Source organism: Sprattus sprattus (genome assembly GCF_963457725.1).
Source record: "Sprattus sprattus genome assembly, chromosome: 10".
In the NCBI taxonomy this organism is placed as follows: domain Eukaryota; kingdom Metazoa; phylum Chordata; class Actinopteri; order Clupeiformes; family Clupeidae; genus Sprattus; species Sprattus sprattus.
Window position 1 is genome coordinate 31149732 of NC_137908.1, and position 26350 is coordinate 31176081.

At 44.8% G+C, this 26350-nt stretch overlaps 1 protein-coding gene across 1 annotated transcript in view; it reads left to right on the forward strand.

Moving 5' to 3' along the window:
- The window catches only part of arhgef10la (Rho guanine nucleotide exchange factor (GEF) 10-like a), a 128352-nt gene that overhangs the window by 27697 nt on the left and 74305 nt on the right, over positions 1 to 26350 (forward strand). Inside the window, exons 5-14 of the mRNA XM_080845657.1 lie at positions 7235 to 7327; positions 7739 to 7866; positions 9521 to 9616; positions 11407 to 11515; positions 12475 to 12578; positions 13296 to 13373; positions 15160 to 15339; positions 19070 to 19186; positions 20242 to 20334; positions 25324 to 25494. Of these exons, the coding sequence (XP_080701783.1) occupies positions 7235 to 7327; positions 7739 to 7866; positions 9521 to 9616; positions 11407 to 11515; positions 12475 to 12578; positions 13296 to 13373; positions 15160 to 15339; positions 19070 to 19186; positions 20242 to 20334; positions 25324 to 25494 (1169 nt within the window). The remainder of the gene's footprint in view (positions 1 to 7234; positions 7328 to 7738; positions 7867 to 9520; positions 9617 to 11406; positions 11516 to 12474; positions 12579 to 13295; positions 13374 to 15159; positions 15340 to 19069; positions 19187 to 20241; positions 20335 to 25323; positions 25495 to 26350) is intronic.

Sequence of the window (26350 nt, forward strand, 5' to 3'; positions counted from 1 at the left end):
CATGTTCAACTGACCAGAAATTACATTCAAAATGTTTCAAAATATTATTTTTTTAATGTTTGTGGAATAAATACTATGTTATTTACATATGATATAGATAAAGTTCAATTTTATATCACTTTTCAGACTTTTTAAAGCATTGGAGTGTGATGTGACCTGCTTTCGGACATGGGTTTTTGTAGGTACTGGTCACATATCATATCATTAAGAATAAAAACTAAATGTTAGACAACAACAAAACACACTTTGTTGTGCTACCCTTGTCCTGTTGATGAGTTGTGTGAGGCTTTTAAAATATATTACGTACATTTTAAGATAAAAAAAACTGTGATTTATGTCACGGACATGTTTTGTCCCAGGTCTCAACTGTTAATGTGTTGTTATGTGTTTACGACTGGATCATTCAACTTAAAACATACTATAGAATGAAACCATATAGGCCATAGGCATGGACGGATTAAGAAACCACGGGCCCCTGGGCCTGGACATGTTAAAAAAAATGCGCTCAAAAAAAACACGCACCCAAATACAAAACACCGCCGTATTCGTATAGGCTATATATATTTTACCAACAATGTGTTGGATTTAACGGTCGAATAAGATACGTTGGCTATTGTATTGGGAAAGTAAACAGGTCAACGTTTCGTCCGTAACATCCACCTTCGGTGCACTGCCCTGCTATTGTTTCTGACATTAGCCTACTGTACATGTTACAGGGCAACAGCCGAGTGATTCTTTTCCAAATTAAAACTGATTAAGACCTACCTGTAGATAACCCTCTTTATTTAGTGTGGGATTTAATATTTTTAAGTATAAGTGTGGTACTAAGAATTTTGTTTTGTTGGATTTAAGACTTTTATTTTGTATATAGGCTACGTGACCAGGATGTTTTGAGGTGAAAGGGTTGCCCGCGGAAAAGGTCACTGGAAGTTGAATTCCTTGTGGAAGGTTTAAGGATGCTGCTCTACTGATGAGATATTAAGCTCTTACGGTGTTAAAGGTAGACTAAGTTGTGTCATACAGTTAAATAAATGCAAAGTTTCTTTTAGCATCAGTCGTCAAGCCATTATTTAGTAGAGACAGCTACACTACCTGAACAGCCTGGGGCTATCCTGCCCATTGAAAAAGCTATCATGCATCACCACTTTAATGTTTGAAAGGCGTCGTTCGGCAAGTGTACTGTGCCTCTGACTGTGCTCAGTTCTTGACGTTCAGATTGTGCACCTAAACCAGCTAAATCGTATCGTCACATGATCAAATAGACACTTGACGTTGGCAAACAAGATAGGCTACATATTACCCAGAAACCATTGCATATCTGTATATGACAAAAAAAAAAAAATTAGATAAGAAATTATTAATTTATTGAATCGTCTTTTTAATAGTTTATATAGCCTAGTGTATGCACGATAAGCATATAATTGTGTTATTGATTGCTTAATTGCTACTGATGATCTCTCCCTAAAAATTTGAAAACCATGATAGAGACAGGTTTGCCATTTTGAGGGAATAAATAATACAAGGTGCCATTAGAATTGTCCTCCGCGATCGCTGTTGCCGCTCTACCCTCCACATAATCGGAAAACCATAATAATAGCGTCTTGTCTCCGTACGAACCTTCCGTGTTGACTTCATTATCAGTACTTACGCTCCTGGCGCACATTCAAAGTTTGCAAATAAGCATAGGTACATTTAATTAAGGCCATTAGCAAATTAACCAAATACACCTTTTAAAACCACAAATGAGAGATGCATATCAGCAACTTCACGCAGAGGCTCTGGCTTAGGGGCCCCCTGAGCTCATGGGCCCCTGGTGCCGGTAGGCCCGTTCGGTAATCAATCCCTGAGTAGGACTATTGGGGCCCCTGTTACTGACATGAATGACTTAAGCCTAGCATATACTGCCAACGGCGCATCGGGTCAAATCATCATATCAATACAAAGTTAATAACAGCGACGTCACGCGGAGGCTCTGGCTCAGGGACCCCCTGAGGTCATGGGCCCCTGGGCCTGGGCCCGGTAGGCCCGTTCGTTAATCAATCCCTGGCCATAGGAACATCATTTGAAATATGACATAGGATATCACACTCATAATTTACATCTGTGGAATGTGGAATGTTTTCCTTAGTGTCTCGCAATGCCACTTGTGTGCCAGTTTAAATTGGTTGTCTGGGTGTGATTGATCATGTGTTCAGATCATCATGTGTTTACTGAAAGTCAGTAGAAAAGGTGAAAAACCACCATTTTTTGATTTCATGACCATATTTACTTCTTATAACCTCATTAAACAGGTGTGTGCAGTGCTCCTCCTGGAGATTCCTATTATCGGTGTCTCTTTGCGTTTTACGAAAACGTATGTAACCGTGCAGGTTGATTGTTTGACCCTTTGATACACAACAATACCAAATATATTCGTAGAAATACGTTTTGACTTTTATTAGTCAAGTCTAAAACAGGAAGCAGTCATCCTATAAAATCTAATCAGGGGAAATCAATACAGAAAGAACAATTCATCAACGTATCACTAAAACAAGGTGATTGGGCTAGGCGCCGACAGTGAAATTTAATATCTTATGCAGATCTGCCAAGTATGCTGAAGTCGATCTAAACGAACATGTGGTAATATTAAAGTCTGGTGATGGGAATCACACTGTGCAACGACAAGCAGTGGTTTACACTGGGATCCTTTTGTGCAAAATACAGATTATCAAACACGGCAATCTTTTGTGCAAAATACAACGTTTCACTCCATTGTGCAAACATGCAAACGGGTCTACACATCAATTGTACATGCTAAAAACACACAAACAGCTAAAGACTAAGAGAGTCAATAGTTAGGACCACCACAGACATTACCACATGGAAACAAAGATCACTAAGCATAGGGTTTCTAAATCACAGATAACTAAACTGCGGGCAGCCAGTAAAAGATCAAACAGACACTTTATCACCTAAAATGATCAACACTTACTACCCTCCGGAGAGACGGGCTCAAAGACCAATCATAGTTCAGTATATAAGTCCAACCCACGGTCTAGCCAACCGGAATCCAGAAAGGGAGTTCGATTGACGGGAGGTGTAGTTCTCTAGTAGGTCAGTAGGTCCGCCCAGTCTGGAGAACGAGGAAGTACAAAAAGTATCAACAGTAGGCTGTCCCCGATCCCAGCCCATTCACTCGGTAGTAGTTTGATGCATATGGTTTGATGTGTCTACTTTCCTTTGCACAAGGAAGTAGTATGCGTTGACAAAACTCTCGAGTCACTGTTGACGGCGTCTGCTTCCTCCGGAGCTAGAGAGGTGCAGGAAGAATATAATCAAAAGCGAGAATAGGGCTGTCACAAAAAGTTTCGTTCACACACGCACAAGGCAATAGCGGGGCTACTTTCCTTTATGGCGTGCAGTCCAGTGCGTTGAACGAATCTCGTGGTTGATCGCTCGGGAGTCTGAGAAGAGTGGGTCAATCCGGGTCTCGTCTTCGCCCGCAGTCTCTCGTCGTCCGTAGCCAGGTGCGAGCCCCGAGAGGAGATCTCGGTTAGACTTTATGTGGTGACCCAGCCAATCCCGTCGGTTGTTCATCAGCCCGCATATAGGGAACACCTTAGGAGGAAACGTCGCACAAGCACACACGAACAAATGCACAGGTAGGGCTAGGTTGTTCCGCCCCCATGTGTTGAATGTGAATTTGCCCCGTTACACGTATACTTTACTAAAGTTGTTTACTTAAGTGTTACCCAAACCGTCTCCTGAGTGTTCTCCAAAGACAACCCTGCCTTCGTATAGATTAAAAGGCTGAATCCATGTTTCTGGCATCGATTATTGTAATTCACGTAGGTTTGAGCGTGCGTGACACAAGTATGATGGGCACGACTCAGGCTGGAGTGCAGGCGATATTGGCAAAAAACTGTAAGTGGGCTTCAAGACCTGCAGTGTAAACCAAAGCCAAAGAGAATCAATGTCTGGCTATCCGGGCAATGATGATGGATGCCTGTATGTGAAGCACAACACATGGCAGGGTTTTCCAGTCAGTTTTTCCCCTCCTGATCTTACTTTGGCTACAGAAACTGGAATTCTCCAGAGGAACTAAACAAACTTTGCCCTTGTGATTAGCTAAAGCAGACAAGCTCAGCCTGCAGTCCATGAAATAGATGGAATTTTCTGCAAGGTCAAACGTGAGGCTGAATTAATAGGGGAGTCTATTGATTGTGTCTCGAGAGTGCAATCGACATATTTTTTTATAAAGCCTCCCCCAGCGTCCCCGTACCCCCTTCCCCCAAAGTCTGCAATCTCTGAGAGCAAATGTTGTAGCATCATACATAATACAAAAAGCTTTTATAAGCTTGTATTGTCTTTCTCTCTCTCTCCTTCTTGCAAACACACACACACACACACACACACACACACACACACACACACACACACACACACACACACACACACACACACACACACACACACACACACACACACACACACACACACACACACACACACACACACACACACACACACACACACACACACACACACACACACACGTACACACATTTACACAACCTCTCAAAAATGTGTGATTAGATTCTCCCTTCAACATGACATACATTGAATAAATTGCTGGATGGCGATCAATAGCAGGCAGCCGCTGTCATTGCAGGAAATTGCCCCTTGGCTTTTGTCTAGTCAGCAGGTGTGGTGGTTTCGGAACAAGGCCCAGCAACAGCAACAAGGCCCAGGCCGATTAAAACCTTCACCCTGCTCTGTGCTTCACCCTGCTCTGTGCGAGATATTAAGTCAAGTTGAGTCAACTTTATTTGTAAAGCACATTTATGGAGTTGTACCAAAGTGCTTTCCAGATGAAGTAGACAGACTGATAATACATTTTGACAAGAAAGACAAATAAATAAAAGGAAATGATCAGCTAAAACAAATATAAGGAACATTAAAAGAAAAAAAGAGCATTCCAGACAAAGTGGGTAAAACATAGATTAAATAAAAAATAGATAGATAAATACAACCATGAAGTGCAGACCAATTGAAAGCACAAATAGAGTAAAACACAGTAAAAGACCAACACGTTAGAATTAGGAGTAGACTGAACCAATTACCATAGAGCACTGAACTAAGAGCACAAATAAAAACACAACCACAGACTGGACTAAAAATGCTCTAAAAACCCCAATTCTAATCCAGGGAATGCCAGTGTGTTAAAGTTCATTTTTAGTACAGTTTTCCATCATTTAGGATCAACAATTGTAAAAGCTCAATCATTAGACCAAGTCAATAAAAGTTCATTGGAGGACCCATTCACATCAAATTCAAAAAACAGTTCTTAAGTTCACCGGGAACCAATGGAGTGTTTGTAAAACAGGAGTGATAATCTAACCCTTGGTAAAAGTCTATCTGCTGCATTTTGAACGACTTGTAGTTTATGAAGTGATGATTGGCTAATACCTAAAAATAGTGTATTACAATAGTCCACCCGCTCAAGTAACACTCTGTGACGATTGTATCGAAGGCAGCAGCAGATCTAAGAGGACTACAACTGAGCAGCCTTTTGAGCCGATTTTCAGCAGCAGATTGTTTGTAACTTTCAGGAGCGCAGACTCAGTGCTGTGCATTGCACAAAACCCAGATTCTCAGTCACTCAGCAACTTTGCAATCAAATCAGGATCCAGATTAGACTTTTTATCTCTCCCTGTTGTCTTCTCAGCCTGTCTCCCATTCCTTGTTCATCGCTAGTGACACCCATTTGTAGCCCTTTGAGTCACTTGGCCCTTGACTCTGAACCTCGTACTCAGTCAATCTTCCAAATCCCCAAAGGACATGTGACTAACAGACGGCTCATGTGCTGATGACTGTGTCCATTCTCCCTGCAAGCTCATCTTGTTGTTTGTACAGCCGCGGCTCAGGTCTGCCGTGAGTGACGTCTCAGACACACACACACACACACACACACACACACACACACACACACACACACACACACACACACACACACACACACACACACACACACACACACACACACACCTCTCAAGCTGCCTCTCAGAGACCGCTGGGAATGTTATGAAGGCGGTGTGTTTGAGTGACAGCCCATTTTGTTGCTGTATGAATCTGATGATCTGTACCATCTGCTAGTCTTCAGTGTTGGTGGTGGGAAACTGATAGGCACTTTCATACACTGGCATACATGCATGAAATCTCTCAGGTTAAACTAGATCAGTACACATGCACAGGACATTCCTTTTTGCCATGTGTTCACACATCAGGAAGGCTAATATGTGTTTGGCTTAGAGAGTGGCTCAAAAGGGCGTAGCCTGCCTTTACGCTGCCGATTGTTGTGATAATGTGAATAATAAGCTCCCACAGCTCACTCGGTCAATGGCGGGCAATTTCCACTATTTCCTTTCTAAGTGGACATGAGAGTTTATGTGGTTAACCCATGCAGTCGCTGCAGATCACCCACTTGATGTCTGAAAAGACTTGGATTTGCCTTGGCTGTATAATCAATTTGTTTACCGCACACATGCGCAACACACACACACACACACACACACACACACACACACACACACACACACACACACACACACACACACACCCACACACACAGTGTGTAGCCCCTCTCTTGAAATTGTGCGAAAACAGTGATCCCCAAGGTTTGACGCCACGGAGAAATCGTTCGCCAGACAAATCACATTTTAAAGTGAAATCAATAAAGCTCACCACGCCACATTAGGCAGACACGTGTCGACTGCATTTAATGACAATCACTCCTCCACCCCCCCCGCCCCCCCCCCACCCCCACCCCCCCCCCCCACACACAGACGAACACACTCCCGTGGGCTCTTACAGACGTGCAAGGGCTTTGGATCGGAGTGGAGTGGAGTAGAAACTGACAGGGTCTTTGCTAACAAAGCAAAGGACATGGATTGGAATAAGACGCAGAGGTCAAAGGTCAACCTCAGCTTGCCAGGGGCACTTTGAGTCTGCACACTTCCTCCAAGTGAACCAATGAGAGATCCTTATCCAGCTCCAGTCCCACACTGACATTCTACCTGTCTCTGGGGTCATGAATTCTCTGAGCCTGACTGAGTCTCTGTCTCTCTCTTGGTCTCTTTCTCTTTCTCTCTCTCTTTCTCTCTCTCTGTCTATCTCTCTGTCTCTCTCTCTCTCTCTTTCTCTCTCTCTGTCTCTCTCTCTTTCTCTCTTCTGTCTCTCTCTCTCTCTCTCTCAGGTGAGGCTGGTGTGGAGGGAGATGTCCACACTGTGAGCCCTGAGGTCATCTATGACGACGTGCCCTGTGAACAGACTCTCTCCGAGGAGGAAGGTCAGTGAGAACAGACCTCTCTCATGAGTCACTATCTGTTTACACAAGTGCATGGTGTGGATGACTGAACTGTTTATGTGCCTGAGTGCTTTTAATGTGAATGGTTGCTCTTGTTCAGGGAGACTGAACTGTTAAGGATGCTGTCTGCAGATGAAGGCCAAACATGTGAATGTATGCGTGCTGTGGGTTTGTGTGTGTGTGTGTGCGTGTGCATGTGCGTGTGGTTGTGTGTGTGTGTGGATGTACACTAGCATCATGTGTTATGTGTACTCTGGTGGTGTGTGTATCTTTGGGTTGGCATGTGGTGAAATATGTGTTTTGTGTGTGTGTGTGTGTGTCCGCATGTGTGTGTGTGTCCGTGTCCATGTGTGTGTGTGTCCGTGTGTGTGTGTGTGTGTGTGTGTGTATCAGGTGATATGATTTATGAGGACGTCCAAAGAGAGGGGAGCATGCAGGGACCAAACGGCTGGAGCTCCAGTGAGTTTGAGAGCTACGACGAGCAGTCGGACCCAGAGAGCAGGGCACCCGCCCGCAGCAAGGTACAATTCTCTCTCTCCCTCCCTCTGTTTCCCCTCTCACACCCTCTTGTGTGTGTGTGTGTGTGTGTGTGAGAGAGTGTGTGAGAGTGTGTGAGAGAGTGTGTGAGTATGAGTGTAAGTGCATGTACAAGTGTGTTTGTGTGTGCTTTTGTGTTTGCTTTGCCCATTATGAGTGTGTGTGTGTGTGTGTGAGTGTGAGTGCATGTACAAGTGTGTTTGTGTGTGCTTTTGTGTTTGCTTTGCCCATTATGTCTGCAATATTTCTTTCCCAGCATCGAATAAGGATCACCACTTAGATTCCAAAAGAAGCTCCGCTTTGAAAAGATGTCATGCATACTTCTCCTGTGATATGACTTAATGATACATTCACACAATGATAGGAATGCTCTGCTTTGCCAGCTGGAGCAGAATATATAAAGTCGAGACAAACTGAGACCCGTGTGTTCTAAAACCGTGCAGAATCCTCCCAGCCTGTTCAATCCCTCTCCACCACTGGGTGGCAGTGTGTCTCTGCCGTAGCTCGATCTCCTCCCGTGAAAAGGTCCTCTGCGTTGGCTGAACCCTTGGCTCTTCTCGTATAATGGCATCATAATGAAAGCTGCAGATGCCATTTGGATGTGCTCCACACTGGCCTCTTATAACCCCCCACCCCCTACCTCCCACAAGGTCAGAGGGGGGCAGGAAAATGCCTGTTCTCATCTCACTCTTGATGTGTAATCATTTCCCCAAGTCCACCTCCACCCTACAGCAAATGCCACCCCCTTGTTTGGACTGTCCACGCACCCCCCCATTTCTAAGTTCCCGCTTTCTAAGTGGGGTATACCGGTTAAGCCATTAAAAGTATAATTCAATTAGATCCTGCAGTCTAATCCCGGCTAATGCCTACACCAGTTTGATGTGTGTCGAGTGTAAATCAGTCTCAATTACAAGTTGTGCCTGTTAGCATTGCAGCGCCCTCCCGCTGAGAACAGTTGGAGTGACACCCCAGGACGGATGGCGCACAATCACAAAGTTGTAATTAGCTGCACAGAGCCTGAAAATGATCAGATCAATGCTTCCCTCAAATGGTTTGGTATGAAAATGATCGCGCTTGTGTGCATGTGCATGTTTCTGTGTGAGTTTCTGTGTGCGTAAGATGTAGGTCCGTGTGAGGGAAGAGGTATGATTGATTTTTGCAGAATTAGCACCATAGAGGGGAATGCGGACTTTGAGAAAGAGCGTGAGTGAAAGAGAGAGAATGAGAGAGGCATAGAGAGATAGAGAGAGAAGACGGAAGACTTTCTCCCTCCCGTGTTTTCACATGCTGGTTGAGCGCCTAACCAAAGCTATGCTCTCAGCTTCACTTCCTGCACTGCATAATGCTGTGATTTTCCTCCTTAGCTTTCTCCCTGTTTTGTATTCACTGGTGCCTTACTGCTGTGTCTCTACTTCCTCATCCTCTCCCCTTTTTCCTCTCCCTCCCTCCATTCCTCCCTCTCGTCCTTCCTTCTCCTCTGCTTATCGCTCCTCTTCACCGCCTCCTCCCTCGGCCCCTGCACTTCACCTCCGTGGCTTTGCTCTGACCTTCCTCCCTTCCCTGGGCCTCCTCTTCCTCACTCTCCTCGACTACCTTCCCACCGCTGTGCACGTCTGGTTGCCGCGGCGACACCTGTAGCTTACCCCTGACGTGCGTCGGCTGCGGGAACGATGCGCCAGGACCAGGAGGGAGCTAGCCTCCAGGCTGGGGGGGAAACACAACTATGACAACAAGGTATCCCTTCATCCATCCATCCCTCCATCCCTTCATCCCTCCATCCCTTCATCCATCCATCTCTCCATCACTTCATCCCTCAATCCCTCCATCCCTTCATCCATCCACCCCTCCATCCCTTCATCCCTCATCCCTTCATCATTTCATCCTTCCATCCCTTCATCCCTCTGACCTATCCACCCCTTCATCTCTCCACCTCTCCATCCGTTCATCCCTCGGCCCTTCCATCCCTCCATCCCTCCACCTCTCCACCCCTTCATCTCTCCACTTCTCTATCCATTCATCCCTCCAACTCTCAATCCATCCACCTCTCTATATCTCCATGTCTCCATTCCTCCACCTCTCCATCCCTCCTCTCCATCTCTTCACCCCTCCACCTCTCCACCCCTTCATCTCTCCAGCCACAGTCCATCTGAGGGTCGTAGATAGAAGCTGATGCCAGGCTAGATCCATTTCCTGATCTGGAGCAGCTCCATCCTTGAGCTACGAGTTCTCTGTGGGACTTATTAGGTCAGGCTGCTTGGAACTGGGTCACCCCATTGGAAGTAAGATGTGTGTGAGAAAACTCCAGAAAGCCATGCCCCATCAACCTGCCATGTCTTTGTGTTGTCTGCTGGGGTTTATGTTGGAAGGACACACAACTTGTTCTTAGTATCATCAAGACTTTCTTATGCAATTTTGGAAAGGGTAGTGTGTGCATTTTTGTGTTGTCATGCAGATACATTATGTATCTGCTTAAAATCCAGTCCTTTTATTTCCTGCACGCAAAGTGGTGGGTCATTGAAAGAGCTTTATGAAAGGTGGCAAACTCTCTCTTCTCTTCTCCTCTCTTATTTCCTCTCCTCATCTCTCATCTCCTCTTCTCTTCTCTTTTCTTCTCTCATCTTCTCTTTTTCTCTTTTCATCTGTTCTGTTCTGTTCTCTTCCCTTCTATCCTTTTCTCTTCTTGCATATTCTCTCCTCTCCTCTCCTCTCCTCTCCTCTCCTCTCCTCTCCTCTCCTCTTCTCTTCTCTTCTCTTCCAACTCCCTCATCTTCTGAGTGCTAGTATCCCACTCACTTGGGGATGAGCTAAAGTTCCTCTCCCCTCCCTGTGAACAGCTCTTTTAGGTTGTGAGGCCTCATGAATAAATGAAGTAAACAGCCTGGTGTTTACTGCCACCAATACTTCCTGCCAAATGCACTTCAATTTATAAGATGCTTGCTTTCTAGAACCGATCTAAAATAGCCTCCCCACAGCCACTTCCTCTTAAAGGAATCAGCCTTTTTTTGAGGCTCTGATAAGGGACTGTCTGTGAAGGTCTCCCACTGCTCTGCCTCTCAGCTCCATACTGACTAAACAGAGGCAGTGGAGCGAGTAGACGGCTTGTCAGGAAGATGCGTGTCGGAGCGTTGTTTTTAGCCTTGTTTGACCTTTCCCCACTAGGGACTCTCGCAAAGGGACCTGTTCTCTCTCAGTGGGTCATCTGCCCTTTCTGAAGAAACGCAACCTGTAGGGGTGAAGCAGGGCATTTGTTCTCACGCTGTTTTTTCTCTCTCTCTCTCTCTCTCTCTCTCTCTTGACCTCTCTCTCTCCTCTCTCCAACTCTCTCTGTCTGTCTCTCTCTGTCTATCTTCTCTCCAACTCTCTCTGTCTCTGTCCACTTTCCAACACTCTCTCTCTCTCTCTCCTCTATTTGGCTCTTGCCCCCTCTCTCTCTCTCTTGTCCTGCCATCTCTCTCTCACTCTCTCTCTCTCTCCCCTCTCCAACCCTCTCTCCCTGTCTCTCTCCATCTCTCTGGGCTCCACAGGTGCAGCAGCTGATGAGAGCAGCACGGAGCGGAACCAAAGATGGGCTGGAGAAGACCAAAATAGCCGTCATGAGGAGAGTCTCCTTCCTGCACCGGAAGGACCGCTCGGGTAAGTGTGGGGTCGTTACAAGTCTCCAGTACTGGGGAGGGGAGGTGGGGTGTGGGGGGTGGATGTTCTTGTGCCTGTAAATGAGACAAAAGGCTGGGGGGGACCGACCACTGCCACCACTCACTTCTGTGATGTTCTTTTTTTTAATGGGAGACACTTCCCACAGCCCCTCTTATATCCCTCTGCTTGAAGAGCAAAGGACTTCAAGGCAAAGAAAATAAAGCCATCCCGATGATGTAAGATACAGGAAATGAAGCGGGGGGTAGGGGGATTGGTGTGGAGGAGGGGGGGGGGTGGGTGGGTGTGGGAGCTGGGATCAAGTCAAGCTGGCGTGCTCCGATTATCGGCGGCCATTGTGGCAGACGCAGGCTTTTGATGTGTTGGAGAGACGGGCGGAAAATTCCCCATGACTGTCTGCTGTTCCCACAATGCCGTTCAGCACAAAGGGGACAGGATTAGCCTCTGCTAATGGAGATGCCCGGCTTCTTGGGCTAGGACACAGATAACCAAAGGAGAATGGAAACTTTTCGAACAATCTGACAGAGGTTAAAAGGCCAAACAAAAACTTATACTTTTAGGGTGTTGTCATTTATTTATTATTCTTTGCTATCTTCCCCAGAGTTTCTATTGAAGCAACTATGGTCCGAAAATATATTTTTTTCCTGACTGGCTGCTTTGATATCTGGCGGAGAAAGTTTGAATGTTTCTCAACACGTGTCTATATTGGTGTGTGTGCCAGACTTTTTCTGCTTTGGATTTTTTAGGACCTTTTTTTTGTAGGGCAGGATATGTTCTGATTGTGTATGTTCAGTTCGGTTGTACTGTGGATAGGAGAGAACATATTGTGTTTCATTCCATTTCTTTGTGTGCGGCGTGTGTCTGCATGCGCCTGTGTATGTGTATGTGTGTTTGTGTGTGTGTGTGTGTGTGTGTGTGTGTGTGTGTGTGCGCTTCTGCAGAGGATGCTGAAGATGATGCGGGATACTTGGATGTAACTGTGTCAGAGGCAAAGCATCCTCCTCCACAACTGGGGCCCATGCCAGATGGACTTACCAGCCACCAGGTCTGTGTGTGTGTGTGTGTGTGTGTGTGTGTGTGTGTGTGTGTGTGTGTGTGTGTGTGTGTGTGTGTGTGTGTGTGTGTGTGTGTGTGTGTGTGTGTGTGTGTGTGTGTGTGTGTGTGTGTGCGCGTGCGTGCTTGCGTATGTGAGTGAAAAGAGACAGTGTTTATTCAGAGGGAAAGTAATAGGGAAAAGGCAGAGAACTGAGGAGGGGGGCAGGGGGATAGAAATAAAGAAAAAAAAGTGACAGAGAGAGATAGAGGGAGAGGAAAGTTTGACGTTTGCCTCACATTGTCAGTGCAGTGTAACAGTCAGAGGGAGCAAGATTGTTCGTTCTCTTCATGCATAATTTAATAAACATAGACACATATCTCTCTCTCTCTCTCTCTCTCTCTCTCTCTCATACACTTACACACACACACACACACACACACACAAACACACACACACACAGACACACACAATGTGAGAAACTGTAGGAGCCAACATTTGCTACTCTACACACCCACCTGCCTCCACCCCACAACCAGCACCCCCCCCCACTCACTAAACTCCCCCTGTCCGCTCTCAGCCATCCAGACAATTGGACAAAATGGATCAGTGTGTCCTTAATTACCCAGGCTACCCCTCTGCACCCCTCCCCCCCCACCCCCCCCCCCCTCTCGGCGCTACACTGTCTCTGCCAGCCCCTCTAATTGCCTGCTTTTCTTCTCGGCCCAGATCGTTCGCCGCCACATCCTCGGCTCAATCGTCCAGAGCGAGAGAAGCTACCTGGAGTCCCTAAAGAGAATCCTTCAGGTGAGTCTGATCGCCGCTTCACCCTCTCTCTCCTCCGCCTCCCTTCCTCCCCTCGTCCTCTCGACTCCCGGAGAGAGGCCGGCCAGACGCAGCGCTGTCAGCCTGGCAGAACCCTGGCCTCCTGGGAAGTCTTAGCGAGACCCGAATCAAGCGTGGCGCCACAGAGGGAATAGCATCCCAGCGGGGCTCCAGGGGAAACCAGATTAAGTCTGGACGCGTCTCACTGCGCAGGGTGAATGGAGGAGCCTCGTTCTTTAGTCCACTCGGAGAAAGAGACATCAGGCGAAATTTTTGTGATATTGTGTGGTGCTTTGGGTCTTACTGCCTCTAATTTGTCCTTGCTTTATGATTCTGGTGGTGGGCTGGCGGGGCGGGGGTGAGGGGTAAGCTCCAGGCAGTGTTAACACAAAATACACCATTAGATGTTGGTGATGGTTGTCGAAACTCCCTTCTCTCCCTTCTGAGTGCCTATATACCCAGGCGGTGTTGCACTAAGGGACTAATCTAGAGCAACTACATTTATAAACTGTTACATCTATTGGAGAAACTCAGCTATTCTTTCTGAAGGTCATAGCCGAGGGTGAAGGGCATTTCATTAAACTGGGAAGAGTTGGTGTTGCTGGAGCTGGAGCTGGAGCTTCATGTTTCTATTCTTTACATCGCACAGGTGACCTGACTCTCCCTCTCCGCTCTGAAGCAGTGCGCACCTTATATTGGCAAATGCGCTGATTTCCCGCACGGGAAGAATGTATTCTATAAATATCTTCCTTCTTTCTTGGGGCACCTGAAGATTTCATTTAATTTCTTATTCATAGCATCAGTCAGGAGACCCATCTGTGCCACAACACAGACTGGATTTCATTATGGCTATCTGGGGATAGATGTGTGATGAGCTGTAGCAGTAACTCAGAGCACCGTGTCAGAGATGAATTCCGAGGATAGCTTGCTCTTGTTGAAACATTTCTACCTGGTGATACAGTGCCCTTGTAAAAGAGCTCCTCTAAGAGCAGTCTCTCATCTCTGAATCAGTTCCGCGCTTTAAAGACGGTCTGACGTTTGATTTGTCTCTGCTCTTTTAAACGCAGTCAAATGTGTTCCATCTTCTATCTTTTTATTTATGTAAGTGAAGGAGCGCTTGAAGTGCCATAAATCAAAATCCTGAAATAAAACAAATCTGAACGCAAAAACTGTACAAACTCATTTGCCACTTAAAAGGGAGGACTGCTCTTCAAGGCAATGCCACCCTAAAGCCATTTCTGACTGAATCGCTAACTGTAAGGCAACCTCTGAAACAAACAGTGAGCATTTTCAAAGGTTAAGCTGTTAATCCCCTTGACAGCACATAGCCACAGTGCAGATAAATTATAACATAATGTTGGCTCCACTTAATATCTAATGAAAGTCCTAAGTTCTACATTATTACAGCATTATTTTTGGCTATTTGGTTTAAAGGTACAGTTTGCGATACTAATCCAAGACACATTTTTTAAAATGTAGTTAATTGCTCCTCATAGTCCTCCATAGCTGTCATTTCAGTGTGTGTGCTCAGAAAACCACGATGGTGTTCATACACATCCCTGGCGCTGTAAATGGAAAACAAACATAGGAGCTCCAGCTGAGCCATCTGGCCAATCAACGTTTTGCTTCGGGGCCACAGAAGTGGTTTCATTTAATTGGCTCCAATATCAACAACCTTTTTGCCAGAATCGCAGACTCCACCTTTAAGAGCGGTCTCATACTAGCTTCTCCCATTTCCACTGAAGTCTCTTATCCCCCTTTCCTCTAGGAGTACCAGCGCCCCCTGCTGGAGGCGGAGCCCCGCATCCTGAGCCCACGCAAGATCCGGCCCATCTTCTACCGGCTGCGAGAGATCACCCAGTGCCACTCCATGTTCCAGATCGCCCTGGCTTCCCGCGTGGCCGAGTGGGATACCTGCGAGATGATTGGTGACCTCTTCGTTGCCTCCGTGAGTGCCAGATAATCCCGTTAGAGACAATCATGTAATGGAGTGTGGATTTAATAGTGTGTGTGTGTGTGTGTGTGTGTGTGTGTGTGTGTGTGTGTGTGTGTGTGTGTGTGTGTGTGTGTGTGTGAGAGATAGAGAGCGAGAGCGAGAGATAATGTGTTTTTGTGTGTCCATGTGAGAGATATGTTTGTGTGTCTATACATGCATGCTTGTTTGTGTGCATGTGTGTATATATGAGTGTATTTGTGTATGAGCATATGTTTGTGTCTCCTGTGTCCACTGTCTCCGTGTCCATTTTGTCCAGGCGTTCCTGCGCGCTCATGTTGTGTTGTGGCAGTTTTGGGCTCACGTGAGCAAGTGGCCCTCACCGCCTGAATCCTCTGCGGTATCCAAATGAAACCCTGTACTTTTACCTCAGATGCTGAATCTATTACACCCCTGATGGATTCCCCCGCGTGCCGCAAATGGCTCTGCCGCCTGCTCTTTAATGGACTAATGAATGAGTGTGGTGTGATGACCCTGGGTGCAGTGATCATCCATAAGACCTGCTCATTATTTACCGGTTAAAGGAAAGCCCCAGTGCCCCCCACAGCCTCTCTCCTGCCCCTTCTGTGTCTCTGTGTGCGCGGTGACTCCAGTGATCTCCACCGCTGAGACCCGCCTGCAGCAGTAAAGAGACTGGAGGGAGACACAATGAACATGCCTATGTGTTCACAAGATAAACATGCTTATATGATCACAAGATGAACATGCTTATAGGATCACTCACGCACGCACGCACGCACGCACGCACGCACGCACGCACGCACGCACGCACAAAAACCTACACACACCTTATGCTCACACACATTCACACACAACTCACAGCCTTAAGAACATATTCACTATCACACACCAGCACTCTTTCTCTCACACATGCACACTTTGGCCATGCCTAAACGTTCTTTATCATTGATTCCCTATATACATCAAATGTATGGTCATCCATGATGGATGTTTCTGTTTTGTGCACAAGATGGATGTATATAGATGTAAATATGTGGATGTGATCCTGTGTTTCTGTATGTGTGTGCGTGTGTAATGTTTGGATGTATGTGAGGAGGACCACACTGTATTTGAGTGTGTGTGTGTGGGAGATCACTGGGGGTGTGTATGAGTGCATGACTTAGGGGTGGGCAGGCAGACTTCATTGCCTGCTTGTGAATGTGTGTGAGAACAAGATAGAGAGCCTCTTCACATTAGAGTCTGAGAAGTGTGTGCAAGAGCCAGAATGAGTATGCGTTCATGTGTTTGAGTTAGCGCGTGTATATGAGGGATAGCCAAACAAAACATAAGGGCCGTGTCTGTGTGTGTGTGTGTGTTTGTGTATGTGTGTTTGTATGTACATATGCTTCTCTGGGACAACTCAAAGTGTGTTTTTCTGAGTGTGTGTGTGTATGAGTGTGTGGGTAAGGAATGGGTTGATAGGACCAGAAGCCTTTGGGCTACTCGTTAATTTCCTCCCCGCCCATCCACGCTCCCTGCCCCCTTCCCTCAGCCCCACTGCTTGCGTCAGCAGCTTTGGTTGTGCTTAATCAAAGCTGAATGAATGGATGCGTGCCATGCTCCCTGCTCTCAACAGGCCTCCCCATAATGGATTGCAGAGTGTTTTGGTCTCCCCCCCCCCAATGGTAAACAGATCAGACCTCCATAAGTACCTGACTGAAATTATCATCCCTTTCCCATTATTCTCAAGCGTGTGGCTCACCTGTAGATTCCCGCAGGAGGAAAGGCAGTCAGGTTGAACCAGTAGGAATGAGCCATGGCTTTATAGTATAAAGCAGCAGCGAGCCACAGTGCATATCGGAATGCCAGCATCTCTGAAAAGGCTTTACAGGGGATTTTCTGCCAGGTTTCTGGGGCTACTGTTTATCATTCCATCTCACAGCGGGTGAGATTATTTGTAATGCAGTCTACTGCTAATGTCATAAAGTGCCATGGTGTGTCATATCTGCTGGAGAGAAGAGGTTTCTAAGCCCATTGTTGTTTAGAATTATTTTGCTGGAGTAAAGGGAGGTTGAATGCGACTTTTTACCTGAAAAGTATTTGTTGTCAAGCAGTGATTCTTGAGACCTGGGACAAAACATGTCCGTGACATAAATCACTGTTTTTCATCTTGAAAATGTACATAATATATTTTAAAAACCTCACCAAACTCATTAACAGGACAAGAGTAGCACAACAAAGTGCGTTTTGTTGTTGTCTAACATTTTGTTTTTATTCTTAATGATATGATATGTGACCAGTGCCTACAAAAACCCATGTCCGAAAGCAGGTCACATCACACTCCAGTGCTTTAAAAAGTCTGAAAAGTGATATAAAATTGAACTTTATATATATCATATGTAAAAAACATAGTAATTATTTCACAGACATTAAAAAAAAATATTTTGAAACATTTTTAATGTACTTTCTGGTCAGTTGAACATGTGTCCAGAGTTTTCGTCAACACCATCAGACTTTTTTAAATTGGGAAAAAAATCAAATTGGGACCCCTTTCCTTCCTCCTTGGTCTTCCTGGTGACATGAGAAAATGTGAGCTCTGGCAAGTTTTTAATAATACTTTGTTTTTCATATCTATTTACTAATATGCACATGTCACAACCATAGCGTATCAACTCCAAAATGGCTAAAAAGTCAACATTAGAGTAAAATGTTCTGCAATCTAGTGTTTCTTTATATAGATTGGCTGGACCATGATCAACAGATGATAAACAAGATGGCTCCTGTGAGAATCTTGTGAGATATAAGGAGAAATGTGCTTTTTTTGTCAACACCATCAGACGTCAACACCATCAAAACACCATCAAACACCATCAAAATTTGTGTCTTATGGTGTTGATGTTCTCTGATGGTGTTGACTTAGGCCATTTTGGTGTCCATTTTAATCATTTTAATGCTGTTTATGCCGAAAATATCACTTCCTATGCATTTTTATTGCTATTTCAGTTTCATGTGTCGAATTAAATCTAGTTTAGATATAGAGTGTCAACTCCTTCAGATATATTTTTTATAGTATTTTTTTTGAAAAGGGTATCTGGTTCATTCCTTGAAGGATATTTGTTCATAGACTAACACATTTCCAATGTAGTACTGTATTTTTAATGCTTAAAAATGTCTCTGTTAAATCTGAAGGTTAAAGACAAATCATGATATGATTTCAATTCTACTCATTAAACATTGACTTCTTTGGCTCTAAACTTTTGTTTTTAATGATTTAAAGACCTGTGTACATTATCAGGGGAACTGGGAAAACTAATGAGTGAAAATATTTATGATAAGATAGTTTAAAATAATTTCCATAAGTATATTTATGTTTATGATGGTGTTGACAAAAATCAAGTGCTGATCCAGCAAACATTCAATTAACATAAAAAATCTACGACTGGGAGGTTGAACCAAAACATGTTTAGATAGACAACACTTCATTGGACATAAATGTAATCATATATTTAGGAAGTTATATCCAAATATTTTTTGGGAAAATCAAAACCTGTTTTGTCCCTTATCTCAAGAATCAACTTTTTGTCTTGTCTCCACAAAAAATGACGAACGTGTCATGAAAAAAGAGAAGCTTTTCTTTGAGGACCAAGCGTCGCTTTTTCTCCTCCTGGTTTTCCGTTGAATGTCTTAAAGTGTCACAAGAAAGCGTTTGCCCTCCCTCTAAACATGACCAACCTTGTTTCCCCAGTTCTCCAAGTCCATGGTGCTGGACGTGTACAGCGACTATGTGAACAACTTCACCAATGCCATGGCTCTCATCAAGAAGGCCTGCATGTCCAAACCTGCCTTTCTGGAGTTCCTTAAGGTGAGAGCCGTCAACATAAACGATTACATAAATATAATAATATAAGAAGATATAATATTGAACCCTGGGGGCTTCTGTCTCAGCTCTTCAGTTCCATTCAATGAACATTTGTTTATTTATTTTAAAGATGCCTATTCATAAAATGCTTTTGAGGTTTTTTTCAGCTTTCTAGCAAATTTCGGTTCCAAAGTAGGATACTCCTTTCAACCATTAGACACTTTTTGCTGACAGTTACGGTCCTTCATGAAAAAAGGTTCCTGCGGCATCCTCCAAAGATGTGTTACAGTCCTTTTAGCTTAGTAGCACCAACTGCAGATAAATAAATACACAAAGAAAAAGAACATTTCTAAAACGAAAAAAATGGTGTTGTTCCTCTCCTGCAATGCCTCCGTGTCATCATGAAATTGATGTATTTTGAGGGTATCTGCTTCATGTGTTCAGATACAGGGGCGAGAACTGGTGGTTTTACCTAGAGGAGAGCATTAGCTCTGGACTGAGTGTGAGGCATTTGATCAAGCCCAACGTTTCACATTTCTATTTAGTCTTTTGAAATCCTAAAACTTTGTGGAGAACAATTAAAAACTTTAACATAATGAATGTTGCATTTGACCCAAGTTTGTGTTTAATCACTGCCGCCTACTCATAAGAACACACTCTCTCTTTGTATCTTCTCCCCATATCACTCACACACACACACACACACACACACACACACACACACACAAACCTTTCCAGTGTCGGCCAAGTTCCGAGGGCACTGCATTGGGAATCGATACAGTAATACTAACCCTCACCCACTCGCTCTCTCGTTTCCACACCGCTCAAAGATCTTCTCCTCCCTCAGGGTACAGGCTTTCGTTCTTTCTCTCTCTCTTAGTCTCTCTCTGTTTATCTAATTGGACTAACTTCCTCTCTGTGGTGATGCTGTCTTCCTTCCCCTATCAGAAGTGCGAATTTTTTGAATCTGTCTGCTCTCTCCCTCTCTCTCTCTCTCTCTCCCCCCTTCTCTCTCTTTCTCTCTCTCATCTCCTCCTTTCTCACTCTCTCTCATGTAGAGGAAACAGGCCTCCAGCACCGACCGCATCACCCTGTATGGCCTGATGGTGAAGCCCATTCAGCGCTTCCCGCAGTTCATCCTCCTGCTACAGGTCAGTCTCTTCCACCAACAAACCCCTCAGCCACCACCCCTGGAGTCCTCAAGTACTCCCTCTCCTTCCTGTCCTTCCACTGCACATACATACGCTGGACAAATAGACTGAATTGCATGCTCTTACTTGAGTGTCCTTGGGCGTAGTCTGCCTAACATAAAAAGCAATGGTTAAATTATTCCTACTTGCTGTGTTGCTACAAAACATGCTCTGAGTTAAGGATAGATAACATATGTGTACTAATATGTGGGTCACTCCTAAGTACAAGGAAGTATGGTGAAGTGTCAGCCTTGTAAAGTCCATTATTTCTAGCCTCCATTCACCTGTAATAACAGTCCTTGTTATCCACTTGCTCTCTGAGCTGTGTGCCATGGCTTAGATCTGGCTGGAACCTCAGATGAGTCAGGCTCATCTTAAGGAGCAACTAGCATTGTGAATAGTATGGCTCGATTTTCTCGAGTTCTGTGGAACAAAAGGAATTCTACTGTCTTTGTGCAGAAAAGCAGGCTGCTGAACTGCAAGTGGACTGGAACTCACAATCATGTCATGGCCATTGCACATAGCGTGATGATAGTGAAGCTAGTCAAGGCACACCAGAGAAGTGCAAGTGCATAGGACAGTCTAAAGAGGCTGAAAGAGTGGGAAACAGGTGGATTGGGGAAATGGTTGGGGGTCTGAGTAAAGCGAACATCTCTTACTTGTTTCCTGACGTCACTTAGGCTGCTTTGGGGTAGCAGTGTTTAGAAGGATCCTCCTTCCAAACGCTAGCTACAGCTGCTGCCTGGATCATTTGCAAACCAAAGAGGCATCATCAAGGCGTCCAACAAAACATCTCATTATGATCACATAGTAATACCATACAGTCTCACATCTCACTATGATCACATAGTAATGCCATACAGACACACATCTCACTATGATCGCATAGTAATGCCATACAGACACACATCTCACTATGATCACATAGTAATGCCATACAGACACACATCTCACTATGATCGCATAGTAATGACATACAGACACACAGCTTCGCCTTCATTTGAAATCGACCGGAAAGACTTTATTTGAAGGGTGAATGCATAGAACTTTCATGAAACCTTACAGAAATGCTTCATAATAAATGTATCAATGCTTCATAAAGCATGAATCAACATTCATACTCTTAGAAAGATACATAGAAAGTGCTAGGCCAACTCATTTTGACATTTTGATTATATTTATACATAGTGAAATATGATTGCAAAGGAGGACCTTCATTATGAAAAACTAACATAGTGTTCCATAGTGATAACATAGTGTATGAATGTTGATTCAAGCACTCATGCACGTATTCTGAGGCTTTTCTGTAAGGATTTATGAGTGTGCAATGCACAGATAACCCCCTCCTGTTCTACTGGACTGAAAGGTTCCTTTGCAAATAAAGATTAGAGACAAGGGAACAGTCAGTTTCTCTGAGAATGTCATCACTTCTGTTGTTGTGTTGCAGCAGGTCTTGAAGAATTCATATGATAGTTAGCCATACCTCTTGCCTCACATGCTTTTGTTTATTGTATTATTTATTGTTTTTTTCCTACTCTTGCCTGTTACTGATAACTCCCACTATATCAAAGAAAGTCTCTCTAGGTCTCTCTCTCTGTCATGACTCAGTTATAAATAATGGACAGGCCAGCTGACAGAACAGAAACAACTCACTCCCTACCCCTTCAAAAAAGTAATGCTACATGCTACTTTGAGCTGAAGCCCTATCCCACAGAGCAACTCTGCCCAGAGGAAAATGGTTGATTTGTCAGTGGCTGTGAGGGCCTGCCATAAAATAAGACTAGCCTAATCCCAACATCTAAAGAGTGGTTGTTACCTCAGACTTCTCCTGCTGCCGTTGCAAGTGTCGACTTAGGCCACTGCCACACTAAGCCGATTTTCATACTTTCCGGAACGGAACCTTGACAAACTGGCCTCCCGGCCAGACAAATCTGCCATTTGGAGCGTCTCTTACCGTCAAGGTTAGAATCCCCTCTCCAGAGTGGGAAGGTTGCAATCTACCCTGCTATCAGAGCCTGTCTGACTGCAAATCGGGTTTGAATCTGCGAATCTGATGACGTTATTATCCCACGTGAACGCTGGAAGCTGTCAAGTAGTCACGTTCATCTTCCCAATCGCAATAAAAACAATTTTTTTTAAGTCTTCTGTTCTGTTTATGGCTGGCAAACAACAATCTATGAGTTACCAAAGCAGTCTTCTTTATGGGGACTAATTAGCACTGCACTGAATTACATTAACATGTGTAATTGTTATTGTGTAGCAATAACTCAACTAATATTACTAGATACATATAATAGTGGACATTACACTAGGCAACATGGATCTCATTCATATCTCATCCAGTCGAAATCTTAGCAGGATTGAACACATCTTTATTACAGCGTTTCAACATAAGAACAGAACATAGCTAAATCTCCGCTTAGCATGCTAATCACTACTAATAGCACTAGAAGGTAGCCCAAAATGTGGTAATTAATACACGATCTATCACAGTAGCAACTTCATGAAAACCCTTACTTTCATTAGGTATGCACATAATGCATCACATACAGGTCGAACAATGATGATTTAAGCATTGGAAATGTATAAGGCACAGTATGGTCAACTACTTGGCGACAAACTGAACTGTCACTAACTTAACTAGTTGTAACCATAGACATGTCGCTACTCTAGAATAATAAGGTTCTATCTGACATTTTTGTCAAAATTGAGTTATTTACATATTCCTATTCTGGCATAATTTATGAACATTATTTAAGGTGTTTAAAAAAAATAAAAAATAAAAAATGAGTGCTTTATTCTGAAAAATGTGCCCCATTTGTCAGTTTTGGTATATGCAATGCTAAAACTTTAAACCTCAATATCTCAAAACTGACCTGAACGCAGATAGAACCTTATTATTCTGAGGTAGCGATGTATAGGATAAACGCTCACTTTTCTTGCAAAGCTCGTGCATTTTGAAAATACTGAGAAGATCTATAAACTATCGGAATGTGCTTCTTTAGTTACTACGTATTGACCATCATTAAGAGAAAGAGCATACATCAAATAGTGAGAAACTGGCAGTCAGTGTGTTTATGAGCGTTTATCATAGACCCATGCACATGTATGACTGGTGATTTAACTAGCGAGATTCAAAGTAACGTAGAGGCAAATCTTTTTCACACACTTCACGTAGAGCATAAACCCTTGAATACTCCATGAAATTGGTTGCGAAATGTAAAAGGTTATCGTGATTTTTATCCAGATAAACCGCAGCACCTGGCAACTTGCGCTTGTTTGACACGTCTGACAGACCTCTGACGGCAGAGAGCTCCTCTCCCAAAATGGCGGCGACGCGTTTCGCCGAGGCAACAGGCTGAAGCAGTGGAGGCGGCGTCTATCTATACATGTCTATGGTTGTAACTTGTCGTCGTCTTCTTCTCCGAAATCTTCTTCTCCGTTTCCGGTAGCACCCTTCACAGCGCCACCAACAGGCCTTGCATATGTACTACAGCAGATTCACCAGTTTCAATGGGTGTGTGTGGCCGCAGCACAGCACAGCGCAGCACAGCGCAGCACAGCGCAGCACAGCTTTGTCTGGCCGCGATTGACTAACCCCGAATCCGTTCCGGAAAGTATGAAAATCGGCTTAGTTTGGCAGTGGCCTTAAGCCCCGTCAATAGGCTAGCAGCGCCCCCTGGGGAGGCCCAAAGGCTCCAGGGACCATTAGAGAATGCAGGTGTTATTCTCCCTCACAAACATCCACATCACCGAACGTCACTGCTGCAGCGTATACAAAATGTCACACAGGAAAGTAACTTTTGGCCAAGGACATTCACACAGGGCCTTGACCACACAGAACTGAGATGGGAAATGAAAGGAAAATGTCAGGAGCTTGCTGGCTGCAAGGTGATGTGTTTTTGTATTTTTTTCTTCGTCTGGTCTTTCTCCACACCCCGTGATGTGTAAGAAAATAGAATTCAGCTGGCCAAGCTCCCCTCATACATCAGTAGGCATCGATTATCCATGAACTTTTAAAAATAACTCATGAGAATCAAGAATTTTTACCTGAGCCAGAAATGGAAAAGTGCCTACCTAATCATTTATCACAGGAGTCTAATTCATAATAGTAAAAGAGGCCTTAAGGTACATGCTTAGACATGCTATCATAGGACCACTTATTCTCTCTTTCTTTTTCACTAAGTGACTTTCCTCCTCCCCAGTGCTCTCCTCTTTTGTGCTCTTTCTCTCTCTCTCTCTCTCTCTCTCCCTCTCTCTCTGTCACGCACTCACTCACTCACTCACTCACTCACACACACACACACACACACACACACACACACACACACACACACACACACACACACACTGTTGTAAAGGTTTTTTACAAATTCTTTGACAAATGTCCCAGTGCCTGTGCTGTCATGGCCCTGTATCTTGTGATAAGCACTTTCCTAAGGGTGCTAAACACACAATCACACACACACACACACACACACACGCACACACACACACACGCACGCGCATTTGCATACACACGCAGTCGGTTACACACACGCACACACACAGAGTAATCACATCTTCAGTGCACTAAGCCTGTTCGCACTGGAGCCAACATATGAACAAACAAACCAATGGGAATCATTTTGCATGAGGCCTCTGATATTTGAGCTCAACTCACAGCTGATGCGTCTACGCCAGTGAAAAACTGTAGCAGCTTGTCCAGTGCATTGACCTTACACTTGTGCTATGGCTGCTCCAGTTAGAGATGCTGCATGGCAAATTCTGGTGGTGAGGCGGCAGTGAGAGCTCAAGCCTTCAAGAAAAGCAGTTGGCCTTAATTTGGGCTCAAGTTGAAATGGGAATGTGGGACTTATTTGTTATTTGCGGTTAAAAGGATTGTACATAAAATCACAACTCAGTGGTGGTTTGCATGAAGTCTTCTGTGTCTGCCTCTCTCCCTCTCAGGACATGCTGAAGAATACCCCAAAGGGGCACGTAGACCGGCTGCCTCTGCAGTTGGCGCTGACGGAGCTGGAGACGTTAGCAGAGAAGCTAAATGAGCAGAAGCGTGTGGCCGACCAGATCACTGAGACCCAGCAGCTAGCACGCAGCATCAGCGATCGCTCCCTCAGCAAGGTGCACACACACACAGACACACACACACACACACACACACACACACACACACACACACACACACACACACAGACACACACACACATACATGCACACATGCAGTGGTAAATGGCTGGCCAGATCACTGAGACCAAGCAGCTAGCACGCAGCATCAGTGATCGCTCCCTCCGCAAGGTAGACAGAGACAAGCACACGCACACACACACGCACACACACATACACACACACACACACACACACACACACACACACACACACACACACACACACAAGCAGAGGTAATTGGCTGCTCAAATCACTGAGACCCAGCAGCTAGCACACAGCATTAGCGATCGTCCCTCAGCAAGGTAGACACACACACACATGGTTGCTCACACGCATACATACAGCAGGCAGGCAGACAGGCACACACACACACACACACACACACACACACACACACACACACACACACACACACACACACACACACACACACACAGGCACACACACAGGCACACACACAGGCACACACACAGGCACACACACAGGCACACACAGGCTCCAGTTTTTGCAGTTCCTGGCCTGGGCTATCCCCTGCCTGGTCTCTATACCCATTACCACGGTGAGCAGCACAACTCCATTAGTCGGGCCTTGCAATAACCAGCCTGTCCCACAGTGGTCACCCCCTCATGGCATTTATTAAGCAGTCACTGGGCAGGAATGCTGCTCCATTATCAGCAGTGAACACGGCCCAGCCAGGAAGGCAGGGGTGTTCCAGTTCCATTACCACACTTGTATTACAATCCAGCTGCTGTAAATCTCAACCAATGCATTTTGGAATAAGAGGAATTATGGGGTAAATGAGACATTTAAT